General features: G+C 46.7%; 1 protein-coding gene across 3 annotated transcripts; it reads right to left on the reverse strand.

Annotated features, from left to right (window-relative positions):
- Positions 1–387: 387 nt before the first annotated feature.
- MRPL37 (mitochondrial ribosomal protein L37) lies at positions 388–17,798 on the reverse strand. Of its 3 annotated transcripts, none has more exons than XM_081493045.1 (7): positions 17,396–17,798; positions 13,935–14,118; positions 13,732–13,847; positions 8,269–8,454; positions 6,043–6,200; positions 2,545–2,748; positions 388–757 (listed from the first exon to the last, which is right to left on the reverse strand). In XM_081493045.1, the coding sequence occupies exons 1-7, from the start codon at positions 17,739–17,741 to the stop codon at positions 680–682; spliced, it is 1,272 nt and encodes a 423-aa protein (XP_081349171.1). In that variant the 5' UTR covers positions 17,742–17,798; the 3' UTR covers positions 388–679. The 3 variants fall into 3 exon arrangements, with proteins under 3 accessions (XP_081349171.1, XP_081349170.1, XP_081349169.1); XM_081493044.1 differs by having other exon boundaries at positions 388–783; positions 2,521–2,748; XM_081493043.1 differs by having other exon boundaries at positions 13,935–14,148.
- Between the last annotated feature and the right edge of the window lie 57 nt (positions 17,799–17,855).

A 17,855-nucleotide genomic window follows, 5' to 3' on the forward strand; every position in this document is an offset into this window, starting at 1 on the left:
GCCCGGCACACAGCAGGCACTCTCAACACTTTTCCTGCATGTGGAAACGACACTTAGCTTGCAAGGGCTGTGTGAGGCCTGAACGAGATGCTGTGTATAAGCTGCCTGGAGCAGAGCAGGGCTTGATGCTATCTGAACAGAGGTCAGCTGAACCAGGGATGTCCTCAGTCCATTAACCAAGATACTAGTGGGAAATCTACAATGGATATTCTATTCAGATTTCCTGCAGTCATTGTGGAATGTGTCCACAATTTAAATAATTCCCACAGAACCTAGTGACCATTCCAGAGCACCTAATAGGAAGCAAACATTACATACACATAATCTATAGTCTGTAAAACAATGTAGGTCACATTAGCTACAAGTTTCAGATGATGAAATTGAAACTCAGAGAGAGGAAGATTCTTATGTAAAATCACAAGATAGGTCACAGACAAAGCTGGGGCAGGTGAGGCTCCAGGACTGACCCTTGCAACAGAGGCAGACTCAGGGGCAGGGCCTGTGCGTAGCTGTGGGTACCCCACCTGAAAGCACAGGCTCCCGTGCGCTGGAAGGGCTCTTTTATTGTCGGCGAGACCACCAGCCAAAGGAGCACTGCGGCTTCAGGCACCGTCCAGGCTCCAGGATCCTCAGGAAGAGAGGGGCACAAGGGGCTCCAGGCCTCAGAACAGTCCTTGGCTCACACAGCACCGTGCAAATACAGAGCTAAAAACTTCCTGAATGTCTCTGGCTGGAAACCAGTCGGCCCAACAGGTTCCTGGAAAGAAAACAGGCCATTAGGATCTTGCTACTAGTTTTAATGGCAGCAATTAAAACAAAGGTTGGTTTTATGTAAATCCTAAGCGCCTGGATAATAACTGTTTCTTTCTCTTGCGATCAAGGAGGAGTGCTGGGGAGCTGGTGCCAAGTAATGCCAGGCGGAGCCTGGACTCGAGAGGAGGACATAAGCCGTCTCTGCACCTCTCGGACAACTTATCTGCTGACCCTGCCCTGATCCCTAGTCCTGCTCAACTCAACCACCACGAAAAAGTGTTTCGTTTGCTCCTTTTAACTCCCAGGGATGAGAATCCCTCACTCATCCCACACACACTTATCAAGCGCCTTCTCTGTATGAGAGCTGTGCTCAGTACTGGAAACCCAATAGTGACTTGAATCCGGCCCCCGCCCTCAAGGAGGTTCCAGCCAGGGGTGCAAATAGTGGTAATGAAGGGTGACAGGCCTCATCATGAAGTAGGGAAAAGATGCTAAGAAAGCAGGAGAGTAAAATAACTCACTGACTTCCATACACAGAAGAGAACATGTATGAATGAATACTAAAGGGCAACTAGAAAGGGCCAGGAAGAGAAGGAAAAAGAAAGGGTGAGGCTGGAGCCTAAGGCCCGTGCTGGTGGAGGTGGGATGGTTAGAGGAAGAGATGGGTAAGGAGGAGCCACGTGACCACACCAGGACAGGCCTGGCACTAAGTCACACTCATGGAAGGAAGAGGTTGAAAGAAAAGGACCTGAAGCCACGAAGGGGAGAGAGAGAGAGGACAACTAAAAGCAGAGGTGTGCACAGGTGGCTGATACAGCTACACAGGTGTCGGACAAAGAACAGGGTCTGGGGCCAGAGAGAAGGGCTCACACTGGCAAGCATTTCAAGGGTATATCAACATTGATAGAACTCGTTATTCAACTAACATACAGATGATGTTCAAAGACTCAACAACCCCATTAAGCAAATCTACTCAGGCCCTGCGTGAGACACAGCTAGTGAGCCACAGACCCAGCAGTACACCCACGCTGTTCCTTCTCACCCCCCAATCCTGTTCTGTCTCTTCACAGGCTTTCTCACTGCCTGATATTATATTATGAATCTGTTAAGATATGGTCGCTGCCCAGAGCACAGAACACAGGCCTGGTCTCAGTCAGCTGAGCACTGGAGGTGCAGCAGTGAGGGACAGTCCACAGAGGAATTCCCTATCTGGGGAGTGAAATGAATGAACATGTCATTCACGGACTCGGCCTTCCAGGAGCTCAGGGCTCAGTTTAACGGAGGAGGAGAACACATGAACAGACAACCGCAGGACAGCAGTGTGACTGCGCTGTGATGTGGGGGACCTACCCGAGGAACTTAAGCAAGGCTGGGACTGGGATGTTGGTCTTTAGGCTAAACCTGGAATGACAAATAAGGACAACCAGATGCAAGAGAAATGGGGGAGGGCGAGTGGAGGAAGAGGGAGTGGGTGCAAGAAGGAAGGAGCCTCCTCTATAAAAAGCAGCACTTACTAGGATCCTGAGCTGCTCAGGCAACTGGAGACAGAGCCGAGAGGAGTGGAGCGTGGTGGGGGTGCAGAGGGGAGCATGAAGAGCTGGGCGGGGCCCAGGATGGAAGGTGATGAACTGGGCTGAAGTAGCCCTCCAGGCAGACAGAGGTTCTGAACATGAGGCTCCTGAAGCCAGTGCTCCACTCACAAGCACTCACTCAACCCCAGGCCAGGCTCTCTCTGGGGAGGACGAGCCACGGCCCTGGTCCAATCACCAAGCCAGAGATGGCTGGACTTACCACAACCACCTTCTTTTTGATCACCGGGAGACACCAGAAGTGCTGATAGAGGAGCTGATCGGAGTCCACCCAGACTAGATTCTTGATGCCCTCCTCGGAGGCCAGATCTGTGGTGTTCAGTTGCAGCACCAGGAACTGGAAGACACGCCCATCGGTGCCCACGCTCTGCACGACTACTGGCTGCTCCAAAACCTTAGGGTCGTTCTGATGGGAAAAGAGGACAAGTAAATGCAATCAGAAATGGCGAGGCATAAGAACAGCACAAACCAGGCATTTCTAGTTCTGGCCTTTTAAATAACCCCCTACCCCACTGAGTGGTTTTCCTACAATGAAAGATGAAAATATGAAAATAGAAGGTGGAGCTAAGGGCACTGTCCGGGGCCAGGCCTTCTCCCACATACCCAGCCTGGCTCTCCCTGGGCTCACATACCTTGTGGCCCTGGCGTACCTGCTCTTCAACTTGAGCACACTAAAGTACTAATTCCTGCCACTGAGAGGTGACTGCCAGGCAAGCTGCACAGTAAGGGAAGATGAGCTGGGAGGTTAACGACAGGAAACCCCCTAAACTCATGGTATAACCTGACAGTATAATAATGACGCTTATCAAATGCTGACCTGGAGGGTCAGTGCATATGATAGACATGGTCTCATTCAGTTCTCACTCCACCTGATGGTTGAGGAGACAGACCAGCTGAGGTACTGACTTGTCTGAGGTCACAATGACATGTGACATCAGCACCCACAGTGGCTAGTGCTCAGTCAGACACACCTTCTCTCTGTCTTACTTTACCCCTCAGGGCCGGGCTTCTTGGAAGGTCCTAAGCTGCAGGCAGGCATCTCACCTGGGCTTTGGGCTCTCAAAATGCAACTCTGAGTGTGTCAGATTGCTGAGTGTCCACTCCAGCTGTGTCAGCCCCAGGCTTTCGCCAGTCAACACATTTGCTAATTATCTCTTTCAACCAGTGCCACTGGTAACAGTAACATACTAGCAACCATTTACTAAAGGCCTCTCATGTCCCGGGCATCACACCAGTTTTACAGAGTCACCTCTAATCTCATAAATCCAGTGGTATATACCCACTTAGGTCTCTTCCCTGGTGGCTCAGCAGTAAAGAATCCGCTGCTCTGCAGGAGCCACAGGAGACATATGTTCGATCCATGGGTCGGGAAGATCCCCTGGAGGAGGGCACGGCAACCCACTCTAGTATTCTTGCCTGGAAAATTCCATGGACAGAGGAGCCTGGCAGGCTACAGTCCTTGGGGTCACAAAGAGTCAGACACAACTAAAGCGACTTAGCATGGTACGACACGGCATACCCATTTAACAGATGAGGAAACAGATTCAGAGAGGCGGTGTAACTTGCTCAAGGTTATCCAGGACAAGACCCAGGCTGTTAAATCTCTTAAAATCTTACTGTTCTGGTTTACACCTAGTGTCCCATTGTATCTGACAGTAGTACCTCTGTCACTCTCAACAGTATTCCAGTTTCGATGACAAGTCATATGTTCACCCTACTGAGTCTGTAGGAATCCAGTCTGATGACTACTACGCATTGGACAAAGACTCAATAGGCAGGCCCCGTGAAGCAAAGCATCCTTGATTCAAAGATGCTGCCTACCACATTCACTGCTTTAGGGCTGAATCTGACATCAGGAATAGCTAATGGCAGACCTCAGTGAGGGCCACACTGGGACTGTTGGCCTTAGAAATACCTGCTCTTAGCTGCATGAGAAATAAATAAAAAGAAAAGTACCTCTAAGTGTTAGCTGAGAATTCTGTATTGACTCTTATCTCTCTCTACAGATCAATAAAACTGCAGGTAGTACATAAATTTCTCAGCAATTTTACCTTTTACACAGAGGCTCTTCCCTTAATTGCTCAACTTCACCTCCCCAGGAATAATTTGTACCTGGAGGGGCTGGGGGAGGCCTCCTCTCCTACTCAACTGGGTGGCAATTAGTGACAGCGTTGCTACCATGCTCTGCTGGCACAGGAGCTACAATGAGCCTGCAGGCCTGTGACCTGGCATGTGACTCTCTCTACCTCCCTCTCCTGCCCCACAGTCAGGACGCAGCATGTCCCCTGAGGCTGGAGAGATCAGGGTTCCAATGCCTGCCTCCCTACTTTTTAGCTGTAGAATCCTGGGCAAATTACCCAACCTTCCAAAGTCTTCAAAAAATATGTCAGAGAATAGGAATTAAGATAACCTCCCAAGGACTGGAAAGACACAAAAATGTCACATAAAGATGCTAATCTCTTTGCTGTGTTATCCTTGGGAAGTTACTGAGCCTCTCTGAACCTCAGTTTCTTCATCTGTAAAATGAAGCTACTAGTATCTGCCACAAGGGGGCTGCTATAAGGATTAAATAATGCAGTAGTTCTCAAATTTTAGTGTTGTGGTTTTCCAATTTGTGCTTGTACCAGCATCACCTGGAGGGCTTGTTAAAACTGACTGCCAGGCTCCAACCCCAGAGCTTCTGATGCAGGATGTCAGGTGGTCTGAGAGTTCACATTTCCAACTAGTCCCTAGATGGTGTTCATGCTGCTAACAATCCAGGGTCATATTTTGAGAACCACCGCTATAAGGAGCCCTAGTTAAATGTTTGGCATGTAGCAGATGCTCAATACAGACAAGGTCCATTCTACTCCCTATCTCATCAGGCTAACTACACTGTACCAACCCCACCTAGTTCCTAGACCAAGGAGGATGAGAAACAGACCATTCCAAAGTTCACTGCTCCTCCAGGAGGGCCTTAGGTTCTAATCAAGACCTGGGAGCCTGATAGCAGCTCTCAAAAACATTCTTCCCCTCCCACCTTCCAACACGCACACATAACCAGGGGTCTGGTGTCCCAGGCCTGTTTGGGGACTTCGATATTGTTATCCCCTGCCTGGAGGCCTTTGCTCCCTGGCCAGGCTTTCCTCCAATCTTGGGACACCATTATGTGACAACCACTCAGCTTGCATTCTATAACATTTAGGTCCCTGAGACCTGCTCTTAGAATCAAGGGGTGACCATCCAAGTGGTATGTTGGATCTTCAGAACCTGTCCTGAGAGGGCAGGCAGGCCTGGGCCACCTCCTGCCTTCCTGATAAAGCCCTGTGCTCGGGCTCTGTTAGTGCAGTTTAGAGGTAGTGTGCTGGAGGATATATAACTGAAGCCTCAGGAGTTGAGACCAACTGGTCCCAATCCTTTCTCCACCACTTACTGTGTGTAATGCTGGACAAGCTGCTTATTAGCTTTCCTGGGATTCAGAAGCATAATCTGAAAAATGGGGATCACAGTGAAACCTTGTGGGTTATTGTGATGAGGCATCTTATGTAAAGATAGACACACTGTAGGCCCCCAACAGATGGTAGGGTGAGTGGAAGTGCCTCTCCCTGAAACTCTTCAGTCAAGCAAAAGAATTCCCTCCACACTTCCTTTCCTTTGAGCAGGGTAAGGCAGGAAACCGACACAACGTAAGACAGCTCGGTGGTTGTCCCCACATACATACCCCATACAGGAGCCGGGCCTGAGCCAGCGCATTGCCGAAGGCAAACAGGATCATCTTGGCCCGCAACTGATCTGGCTGAAAGCGGTGTGCTCGTAAGTTGGCTGACTCCAGCAAATACAAGGTGTGGGGATAGGGGTAAGGATAGCCCTCTCGGAATCCTGCAAGACACGTCATCATGTGGCGGGACAGGTTAATTGGCTCATCCAAAGCCTCAGGAAAGTCACCTCACCTTAGCTTAGTGCCAGATGCTACATATTTTGGGTTGTTTTTTTTTTTTTTAAAGATTTTGTTGTTGTTGTCCTGGACCGTTTTTAAAGTCTTCATTGAATTTGTTACAATATTGCTTCTGTTTTAGGTTTTGGTTTTTTGGCTGGAAGGCAAATGGGATCTTAGCTCTCTGACCAGAGAGAGAACCTGCCTCGGAAGGTGAGGTCCTAACCACTGGACTGCCAGGGACGTCCCTAATCTGGCCTGTTTTTGAAAATAAAAATTTTTACTGGAGCACAACCACACCCACTCATTTACATATGTCTATTAAATAGCTGTGACAGAGACTATATGTGGCCCGCAAAACCTAAAATACCATTTGGTTCTTTATAGAAAATGTTCATTCAGGTTCTAGGTGATTCTTGTCAGCTAGCTCTAACCCCACCCCTTTCTTATTCAATGAAGCATACAGATGACAGTAATATTAGAAAGATAACCTGAAACCTATGGTAATTATTTTTTTAAAAAGCAAATCGCTTGCAAAATACTTCATTATTAGTAACAAACGGGGTCTCATACCCCGCAACACAGTGCTGAGAATCAAAGTTCAGCCATTCATCTCAGCCACAACCCTGCCGGGTCACCATTTCTTCCCTTACATGGCTGAACAAAGGCAAACCCTCGGAGGCTGGAGGCTTCTACAGTAAAGGACCAGGATTGGCAAAAGTGGATGAAATGGAGGAAGAAAGAGGCTCGGAAAGTGTAGGCTCTGAAAATCCCAGGGGAGGGCATCACTTAAGAGAGACCCGACGTTCCTGTCTGCCTCAGTTCCTCTGCACGTGTGAATACGCATCACTCAGCACTCACTCAGGGACAGAGCCCACGCAGTGCCTGCCAAAGCTCACCAAATCTAGAGGGGAGACAGACAGGAAAACTGATCACATCCACACAGAGGGACATGTCAGGACATGAGGGGAGCCAGGGTGCTGGATGAGGACAGATCAAAGGGCCCTGACCAGACTGCGAGGTTGTAGAGCATTTCTGGGAAGAAGTGAGTCCAAAGGCAAACTATGACAGATGAGTAGTTACTTAGCTGAAGAGAAAGAGGGATGAATGGTCAGAGTACAGGCAGAGGGAAAAGAAAGTGCCAGAGCAAGGTGGTGAGAAAAAGCACAGTGGGAATAAAGGGAGCCTGTGGGGGAAGAGACAAAGATGGGGCTGGAGAGAGGGGCAGAGGGCTGATGTGAAGGCCCTTGTGTGATAAGCTAAGGAGTTCAAACTTGATCCAACAGGCAGTGGGGAGATGGGCGTGAAGAGCGATGGGATTAAATCTACATTCTAGAAAGACTACTCTGGAACTGTGAACTAGAGGGACGAGAGAGGAAATAGCCCAGGTCACACTAGCCCATTAAGAGACTGGGGTAACGGGCTGGGTGAGAGACAGTGGGAACTGACTGAGGCATAGCTGTGGAAAGGAAGAGAGGTTAAGGAGGAAGACATTGCAGTTCATAATGACTGGGTGAATGGCAGGAACTGCAGGCCTGTCCAGGCCGACTCCTTAGTTTCTGTCATGTCTCAGTGGGGAAGTGGTGGTGCTTTGTTCAATGGAGGTGGGATAAATAGCCCCACTAAAGGACTGTGAGCTTCCTCCATCCTAGCAGAAGGTTGGCCAGAGTTTATAGGGTACACAGAGAGGGGGTATCTTTCAAGAGAACTATAAATAAAGGAAACACTTGATGCCTGGTCAAAAGCCCCTCAAGCCACCCATTAAAACTGATGCAACAGAATGACTTCTTAGGAGTCAAAAGTAAAGTCAGCCTCTGAGTCAATCACAACCACCCAGAGTCTTAGTTTCCTTAGGGTTAACGACGCCTATCTCACAGGGCTGCTACACGACTCTGAGGAGAAAATGCACATGAGATCCTAATACATAGTAAGTACTCAATGTTTCCTTTCTCTTCGGAAAAAGCCTGTCCCTCATCTGCATGCTGCCTAAAAGTCAAATGCTTTGATACTTACCCGTGTCGTCATTCACATCATAAATATGGCATTCCTGAAGGCTGATAGTGGGAGATATGGGATAGAAAGTCTCGAGAACATGATTCTTTGTAGCTTCCACTTCCTCTCGGGAGGCAATGGGAGGCAGAGGATCCTTGGCATTCAGCTGGGATCCACTGGAACCATGGACCTGAATCAGAGTAGACTCTAAACGGGGAGAAAGGCAGTTAGTCTAACCTGGTCTAAAGTCTTAGCTAGGCGAAGTCAAAAGCTTTCATCCTGCTATGCTCCTCAAGTCTTTTACAGCTTCACTATCTGATCTGCCTCACCACAGAAAACACAATTTTGGAAATTCATCCTTGTGCTTATCATATAAGCAGGTGAGCCTCCTTCACTTCATGTCTGGGTGCCATCCTCTGCCTCTGCTACGCCTTGGAGTAGACAAGTAACATCAGATCCAAAAGACTGAGTGGCCAGGCTGAAGTCACAGAAAAAGCACATAACAGGACTGGAGTTCAATCTAGTGATCTTCACTCTATAGACTAGAAGGAGACACGAAGACAAGATGGTGGAGGAGGACCTGAGCTCACCTCCTCTCACAAAAACACTGGAACAACTAACTGCAAAACAGCTAATCATCAAAAAGGATTGGAAGCTACCAAAGAAGACAGTCTACTTACACAGACAAAGACAAGATGGTAGGAGTGTTACATTTGTAACATAATCAAATCCCATACCTGCCAAGTGAGTGAGCCACAAACTGGAAAATAATTGTATCACAGAGGATCTCAAGTTCTGAGCCCTACAAAAGGTTCCTCCACCTGGGGGTCTGGCATCAGAAGGAGGAAGCCCTAGGGCATTTGGCTTTCAAGGCCAGCAGGGCTTGACTGCAGAATCTCAACAGGGCTGGAATAGAAAGAAACGCCACTCCTGGAAGGTGGATGCAGGGTCTTCTAAAAGCACCAGGATCCAGGGGAAAAAGCACTGAGTTCACAGGATCCTAGGCCAGACCTACTGCGGACCTTAGAGGGTCTCCTGGGGGGGAAGGGGTTGGGGGGCAGGGGCGGCAGTGGTCACCCTGGGGTCAAGGAAACCCATGGTGGAGAGGTACTGGGGAGTACTCATTTAGTGTGAAGTGTCCTGGAGGCTGCCATTTTGATGTGAAGTCCTGGCCCCACCCAACAGCCCATATGGGACCTTCCAAACAACCACAGAGCAGGAACACAGTCCCACTCGTCAGCAGACAGGCTGCTTAAAGTCTTCCTGAGCCCACAGTCACCTCTAAACACACCCCTTGACACAGCCCTGCCCACCAGAGGGACAAGACCCAGCTCCACCCACCAATGGGCAAGCGCCAGTCCTTCCCACCAGGAAGACTGCACAAGCCTGAAGGGAAGACCAGATACTATAAAACTTAGAGGAAAACATAGGTATTAGGTTGGTCAAAGGTTTGTTTAGGTTTATTACAGAAAAATCTGAACAAACCTTTTGGCCAACCCAATAGAACACTCTTTGTCATAAATTGCAGTAATACATTTTCCTATCCACTTTCTCATGAAAACAAACAAAAAACAGACTAGAACCAATTCAAACTTAAAAGCTTTTGCACAGCAAAGGAAACCATAAATAAAACAAAAGACAACCCACAAAATGGGGGAAAACATTTGCAAACAATGCAACTGACAAGGGATTAATCTCCAAAATATACAAACAGCTCACGCACCTCAATATAAAAAAAAAACGCAATCAAAAAATGGGCAGAAGATCTAAACAGACATTTCTCTGAAGAAGACATACAGATGGCCAAAAAGCACATGAAAAGATACTTAATATCAGAGAGCTCAGTAGGTAAAGAATCTGCCTGCAATGCAGGAGACCTGGGTTCGATTCCTGGGTCAGGAAGATCCCCTAAAGAAAATGACAACCCACTCCAATATTCTTGCCTGGAAAACCCCATGGACAGAGGAGCCTGGCAGAATACAGTCCATGGGGTCCCAAAAAAATCAGACACAACTTAGTGACCAAACCATCACTAATTATTAGAGAAATGCAAATCAAAACTACTATGAGGTATCACCTCACACCAGTCAGAATGGCCATCATCAAAAAGCATAAAAACAATAAATGCTGGAGTGTGGAGAAAAGGGAACCCACCCACGTTGTTGATGGAAATGTAAACTGGTAACAGCCGCTGTGAAGAATGGTATGCAGGTTCCTTAAAAAATTAAAAATAGAGCTACCATATGATCAAGCAATCCCACTCCTGGGCATATATCCAAAGAAAGCCATACTTTGAAAAGACACAGGCACCCTGATGTTCACTGCAGCACTATTTACAATAGCCAAGATAAGGAAGCAACCTAAATGTCCATCGACCCGGATTCTTTACCACGGAGCCACCAAGGAAGCCCTACAATGGAATATTACTCGCCATAAAAAAGAATGAAATAATGCCGTTTGCAGCAACACAAATGGACCTAGAGATTATCATACTAACAGAAGTCAGATAAAGACAAGTATCATATGATATCACTTATATGTGGAATCTAAAAAAATGAACTTATTTACAAAATGGAAACAGACTCACAGAGTTAGAAACAAACTAATGGTTACCAAAGGGGAAATGGGGGAGGGGGGATGGCGGGCAGGCAGGGATAATTAGGCAGTTGGGATTAACATATACACACTACTATAAATATAAAATAGACAGTCAACAAGGACCCACTGTAATAACATATATGGGGAAAAAGTCTAAAAAGAAAATATGTATACATATAACTAAACCACTTTGTTGTATACCTGAAACACAATATTTTAAAATTAACTATACTTCAATATTAAGTAAATTTTAAAAAAAGATTAGTTAAAAATAAAGCTTTTATCCTAAAAAATAGAAAAGAAAAGACCAGAAAACTTTGGTTAAGGTGTTACTCCCCGGAGTAAGAGAGGGACTGACCAATGCACTCTTTTCCCTGTGTTCTTTCCAATGAACCGTGAGGCCTAGTGATCTCTCTGGACTCAGAGGCTGTGGGTTTGGATCTTCCCAAGCACCTGCTCTACACTGGGGACCAGTTTAACTGAGCAGAGAGTTCCTCTCAAGGGCTGACGAGGGAGTAAGTGCTCCAACACTGGGAGACAGCAGAGGTGGGGAAACCGACCTCCTCTGGGAGGCTTGGGAAGCTGCCTGAAAGAAGCAATGCCTTCAAACTTGCTTCTGAAAGATGGATAAGAGCAGAGCTTCTCAACTTTGGTGCTGTTCACATTTTGGGTAGTTCTTTGGTGAGGGAGGCTGTCCTATGCATTGTAGGTATCTGGCAGCATCCCTGGCCTCTGCTCACTAGATGCCAACAGAACTTTCACTACCAGCCCCGGCTCTGCTTCAAGTCAGGACAAACATAAATGTCTTCAGACAACGCCAAATCTTTCCTAGAGGATTAAACCACCCTTGGTTGAAAACTGCTGGGTCAGAGTTTGCCAGGCAAAGAGAAGGGAGGAAACTGTTCTAGTGGAGGAGTAACGTGATCCATGGTACAGAAGCCTGCTGCTGCATGGCGGAGCTTAGGGGAAGTCAGTGCAGATAACTGGAGTAGGAAGGAGGGATGGAGAGAGAAGTACTGAGACTACAGGCTAAGCTGTAGAAAGGCTGCTAAACCCAGGAAAAGGGTTCAACTGACCTCAGTAACTCAGAGTTAAAAAAAAATGAGCCAGTCAGAAAGCCTCACTTAAGTCAGATGAGCGTGCTTGCCACAAGGAGACACAGGTGTATGAGAAAGCGAATGCACACCTGACTAAGCAGCAAACCTGCCGCTGTGAACATGAGCAGATGCCCTTCACAGAGGGGCCCACAGGAAGATGAACACCATCTAGAAAGCCTCCTGGACAACAGCCTCCTACAGACTCTCTGCAGGGGCAAATTTTTCTCTGAATATCCTTGAGTTTTCAGAAGTACAAATCAAATACTACAATCACAGTGTGATGGGAATGGACCAAGGCTGATGATGCGGTATGCCTAAAAACTGGTCTCACCAATATCACTGTCATTTAATTAACATGTGTCCTCCCTTACTGGCTATGCATAAAGGGATACTACATCTGTGGATGGATAAACTCTGACCCACCTGTTAAAAACACCTCATACCCACACTTCAAGAACAGTTTTCTTAAGTACTTCCTGTTTCTTCACATATAGTTTGCAAGGAAGATAAATGTGCCTGGACCTCTCATAACCTTGGGTTTTAGATTCTCCCCACAGAATACTCTACTGTGGTTTCCAATTCAATTCCCTCCACATCCCTTCTCCAGTGACAGCTCCAAATGGGGCAGTTTAATTAGAGGTAATACTTGATAATGGGCCAACAAGCACTCCTCTATTAATGAGGTTCACTAATTTCCTTAGTGGTGCCATTACCTCTGCAAAGCTGACTCTTTGCCAGGAAGTCCATACTCACAGGGGCAAACTGATGCAGCCTGACCAAGTATATGTCCTAAAAACCCAAACTGTTCCACAGCTGGTTTCCCTGCTCCAGGATTCCACCAAGGACAACATTTGTGTTCTCGGAACATCCCTACCTAAAACATCTGGGATTTGGTATTGATTCACCCGTCCCTTTAGTCAGCATCTGTTGTGTGGCACTGTTAGATACTGTGGACAAATAAGACACAGTGTCTATCATCAGAAGTCCACAGTTTAGTGGGGCAGATAGAAAAGATACTAGATAATCACAAAACATAATACAGTATAATGTGTGCTACGACAAAAGTAGGCATATGGACAAAAGGAGCAGAGAGCTGATCTGTGGATTTGCATGAGACGTGGGCTTGAGCTAAGTCATGCAGACAAGTAGAAATTAGTCAAATGAGGAAAACAGAAAAGAACATTCCCTGCAGAACATATAGCACGTGCAAATGCAAAACTTGATGCCAAAAAGCTGCAAGTGGCCAAGTGTAAACATGGGAATGGAGGTGGGGATGGCAGAACAAGAAATAAGACTAGCAAGACCAGCTGGTGGTCAAAGCCCAGAAGACCTTGGATACCACCATAAACTGTTAAGCTATTAGGAGACAATAAAAGATTTGAACCAGGAAGGGACAGAGAGAACCTGCACTTTAGAAAGATCACTCTAGCAGCTCTGCAGAAAGTTTATCTGGAAAAGGAAAAAAGCCTGCGAGTGAGAAGGCTCTTGCAGTAGAATATGAATTTTGTGAGCGCAGACTGTGTTTTATAACTTATGGTTAACATTTAGGCACTTGGAGGCACTCAACTGATATGGTGTGAATTAAGTCTTGGAAAGAAATGATTAAAAGAAAAAAAGGCTGGGCAAAAACTAGTGACACTGAGGATGTGTCTGAGCCACAAAACTGGACCATGAAGGATGGGAGTGAGAATAGGTTTGGCAGCAGGGATGGGAATATAAGCTGGTGGTGGGGCTGAGAGTAGAAAGACAAGGAACAGACAGGGCCTTTCTGGTGTACAGGAGGACTAACCTCGTTTCCAGGTGGTGGATAACATGTTGTTTTGGGCACAGATCCGCCTGGCCAGAGAAGGATGCTTGAGAATCTGGGATTTACACAGCTGGATCAGGCTGTCCACAATGACTGGGCTTTGAGAAAAGAAGAGACATTTGGAGGTGTAAAGCTGACTCCAAGATCCATCAGGAGGAAATCTTACTGACTTAGGGGAAACTTACCAGTAGGTCTCTCTCTTGGGGATGTCTTCAGTAGAGTGCCAGAGACGAGCATGAGAGATTGCATTCAGAATGCGTTCATCTTGGTTCTCTATGTGGTTCCTCGGATTGTCAGCAAGGCTAAGCACTTTCTTAGGAAGGCCTTCTATTAACTTGGTCTTGGTAAGCCAGAGGGCCTGCTTTACACCTTTAGGGTCATCAATCACAAAAACAAACACTAAAAAAAAGATGATTCAGGAAAAGATGCTTATGCCTGCCAGGTAGCATTTTGGGGAAAGAGCAGCCTTAAGAGAGAGATGGGATTTGTTCTGACATCTGAGGGGACAGAACTAAAAATAAAGAGCAGCAGCAAGGAGAACCAGATTTCAACTCAGCTCCAGCAATGACCATCTGCTTAAAAACAGTTAACAGTTGATTGACGTAGACTACTCACCACAGGAAGAATTCAAACAGCTATTAAAATGGCTGAGATCATGAGACTGAACCTCGCAGGCAAGGGTCGTTTGTATTCTGTCTGTAGGTATAGAGGATTCACACCCTAGCATACAGGCCTAGATCAATAGAGGCTAACCTTTCAAAACCTAGATCCCTTCTATTAACCCATAGCCCCGATTGGAAAAGAAAAGCTCATGTCTGCCAAATATACTTCATTCAACAGATACGGGCCAAGCATTAAGCACATGCTGCTTTATCAAGGGAAAGAAGCTTTCAGAAATAAAGGAAATATCTTCTGGATCATGAATAACTTGAGGAGCGCTGAGTTTAGGAGCACCAGATAATTTTTCGCATCTACCTCTGAGATTCTATAATGAGCCATTTTATAAGCAGAATTTTGTATGAAGAGGCCACATGAACTGTACTGTTATATTTGTCAAAAGAATCCTGTGGAAGATGTTTTTCAATTTATTATACTGGGTCCTCCGAGGCCTTCTGAACTTCTCTTTGGCCTCCGTACAAGAAGGGTGGGCGTTTCCTGGCTTTTTCCTTGTCTTTTGGACACGGTGAACTACGTTAACTCAAAATGTTTCTCTATATCAGGGGCCAAATTTTTTCTTAAAGGGCCAGATAGTAAATATTTTCAGCTTCTGGGCCATACAGTCTCTGTCACAACTACTCAGCTCTGCCACTCTAGCACAAAAGCAGCCATAGGTAACAAGTAAACAGGTGTGTATGATTTATAGAAAAAGGCAACGGGCCTGGTCAGCTGACCCCATCTCTGTCCCATCTGTTGACTACCAGCAAGCTGAGAGCCAATTCTGGTGCTCCCCTATAAGTACAACCTCACAGAATGGATTTTTTGTACTCACCTCACTGTTTCTATGCTCATCCCCTCACCTATTTTTAATTTAATCTGGTTGTACTATAAAATTTCTATAGGATGCCCAAAATGCTTCTCAGGAAAAGGAGTAAGAACAAAGATTTGATCCAGAGTGCTTAGTCTTTAAAAACTAATTTAACCACCCTACTCTCAGCGGGATGGGGCTGCGGTGCCAGGCAAAACTCTCTTGCTTCACTTTCCCCAAAACCTACTTCCCTAAAGGAGGAAGAGGCACAGACATAGGGGCCTAAATTCTGCAGTAAGTCCACATATCAGTCCTCTAACTCTCAAAGTTAACACTGCGTTCTTTTTAACGACTGTGTCCATCAGTTGGCAGAGCTCTGGTGACTGCTGTGATTCGCAGGCTACTATTCCAGTTGAAAAAAGATCACCTGACTCAGGAACACATCTTCATTTGAAAAACTATGGGATTAAAGCAAACCCAGAACACTTTGAAGGAAAACACCCTCAATTTCTCTTGTGGTGACAAACGAAAGGCATTGAAGCTTTTCACTGAAAGGTTCATAATACATCAGAAACACAAATATTTAGAAATTTAACTTCTTGATTGTGTGGTACAGCAGAAAGAACCCTGAACTGGGGGTCCAGTTACCCAAGTTTTAGTCCCAACACTGCAACTGTTCCTAGAACTTGAAAACAGATAAAATATTAAGAATTTATGGTTTACTAGTATATGAATAATATGTAACAGAGCTGCCATTTACTGAACATTACCATCTACTCTGTGCAAGAGCTTTATCTACAAGTTGGATGGGATTTCATGAAATGGAGGATGAAACTCAAGAGAGATGAAGGACTTTGTTTCAAGTCTCAAACCTCGTAAGCGATGGAGGTGGGAGGATAACCTTTACATTAAAGCCCAGGATCTCTCCATCACCCCAATCTGCTTCTCTAGCCCTGTATCTTACAGAATTTTATTATAGACTTTACAGAACTTCTCTGCATATGGTGAAAGCATAGGGTATGTTTTCAGCCTAGTCAAACAAGTTAACTTTAACTTCTAAAATACATCTAATGCAATTCATCCACATAGTAATGTTACCAGGGTCACGCAAGGGTGCCAAGTCTTGTGAGGTCCTTCACAGCACCTTGCGAGGACACTGGAAATGTTTAAAGGTGAAAAAAACAGCTTTCAGCTTTCAGGAATGGATTTGAGCAGCTTAAGAGGCTGGCCAGTTGACTTCTCCTCAAACCTAGGATTTTTTCCTCTGGCTTAGTCCTCAAATCCTGTCAGGTCTCTTTCTTCCCTAATTACTTATTGGAAAATTCTGTTCCCACTTACCTGGACCATTTTGTGTTTTCAGGACCTGTCCTAACCCCAGCCTGATTTAGGGACTAAGGAAGAATGAGTTTGAAACAATGGGTAGGAGAACTCAATAGAGATCGCCCTCCACAGGACTCTGGAACATAATTTCTAGTACTGCCCCAGGCATACAGATGGTTTTGGCTAAAGTCATTCTGACCCGTCCTTAGTGAAAGTGAAAGGGTGCAGAGGGACTAGATGGTTTTTAGGTCCAGATCCTTTCCCTCAAAACATCTCAGCTCTGACCTCTGACAAAGGTCACTGATCTGGGAAACCAGAGGTGTAGCCCCGGCTTCACTAGATACCCACAGTGCCCCTATGAGCAAATCACTGCCAAATCACTCCCCTGTCACAGTTACCAATCCTGTGAAAAGACGCAATAGGCCTGCAGGATAAGCACTGTTTCTGCCATATCTACGCACTATAATCCTCCTCCATCTAATTCTTAAAGTTACATCTCCAGGGTGCAAGAGTTGGGTCACTGTGAATCACCTGGTCAAAACCACTTATTTCACAGGAGACAGAGGCTCAAGCTTCAGTCACTTACCCCAAATCACACACACAGTGAGAGGCAGGGCTAGGCCTAGAAACCATGTCTCTTCACTCGGCCATGAAAACTCTAATAAAACTCCCTCACACATGCTAGCCTTTACATCCCACTTAATCCTTACAATTCTCGGAAATGAGACTCAATACCGGGCCCGTTTCGCAGACGAAGAAACCGAGACCCACAGTTTTAAAGTTTTGCCCAACCCCACAGAAGGTCGGGGTTAGTGCTGGGTAGAGGAACAAGGTCCCCTCCCGGTCGTCCTGGGACCTCACCCTCGAGGAGGCGGCAACGCTGGTGGAAGATGTAGCAGACCTCATCCTTGTATAGCGGGTGCTCTTGCAGCGGGGGCAAGCGGCGGAACTTCGGGTGCGTCCAGCCGGGGTCCCAGGGCGGGAAGACTGGTCGTGCCAGCCCAGGCATAAAGTGCATCTTCCCCGCGAAGGTGATGGGCTCCAGTCCAGGAATCTCATACACCCTGTCCAGGGGAGGAGGCTCCGGCTTCCTCGTGGATCGCACGCCCCACTCGTACGCCCCACGTCTCGGGACCCCGCAGCCCTCAAGGCCGAGCCGCCAAGGGCGAGCCAGCGCCCGCCTTGCGGGCCCTGACGCCAAAGCCATGCCAATCTGCTCTCAAGACCGCCACCTGGACGCCGCCATCTTCCCGCGCGCAAGGCCTGCTGGGAACGAAAGGGGCCGACCGACAAGGCTCGTTCTGTGAGTGGCAGATCCTTC

The sequence above is a fragment of the Giraffa tippelskirchi genome, chromosome 5 (genome assembly GCF_054371585.1).
Source record: "Giraffa tippelskirchi isolate mGirTip1 chromosome 5, T2T-mGirTip1v1.2.pri, whole genome shotgun sequence".
Classification (NCBI taxonomy): domain Eukaryota; kingdom Metazoa; phylum Chordata; class Mammalia; order Artiodactyla; family Giraffidae; genus Giraffa; species Giraffa tippelskirchi.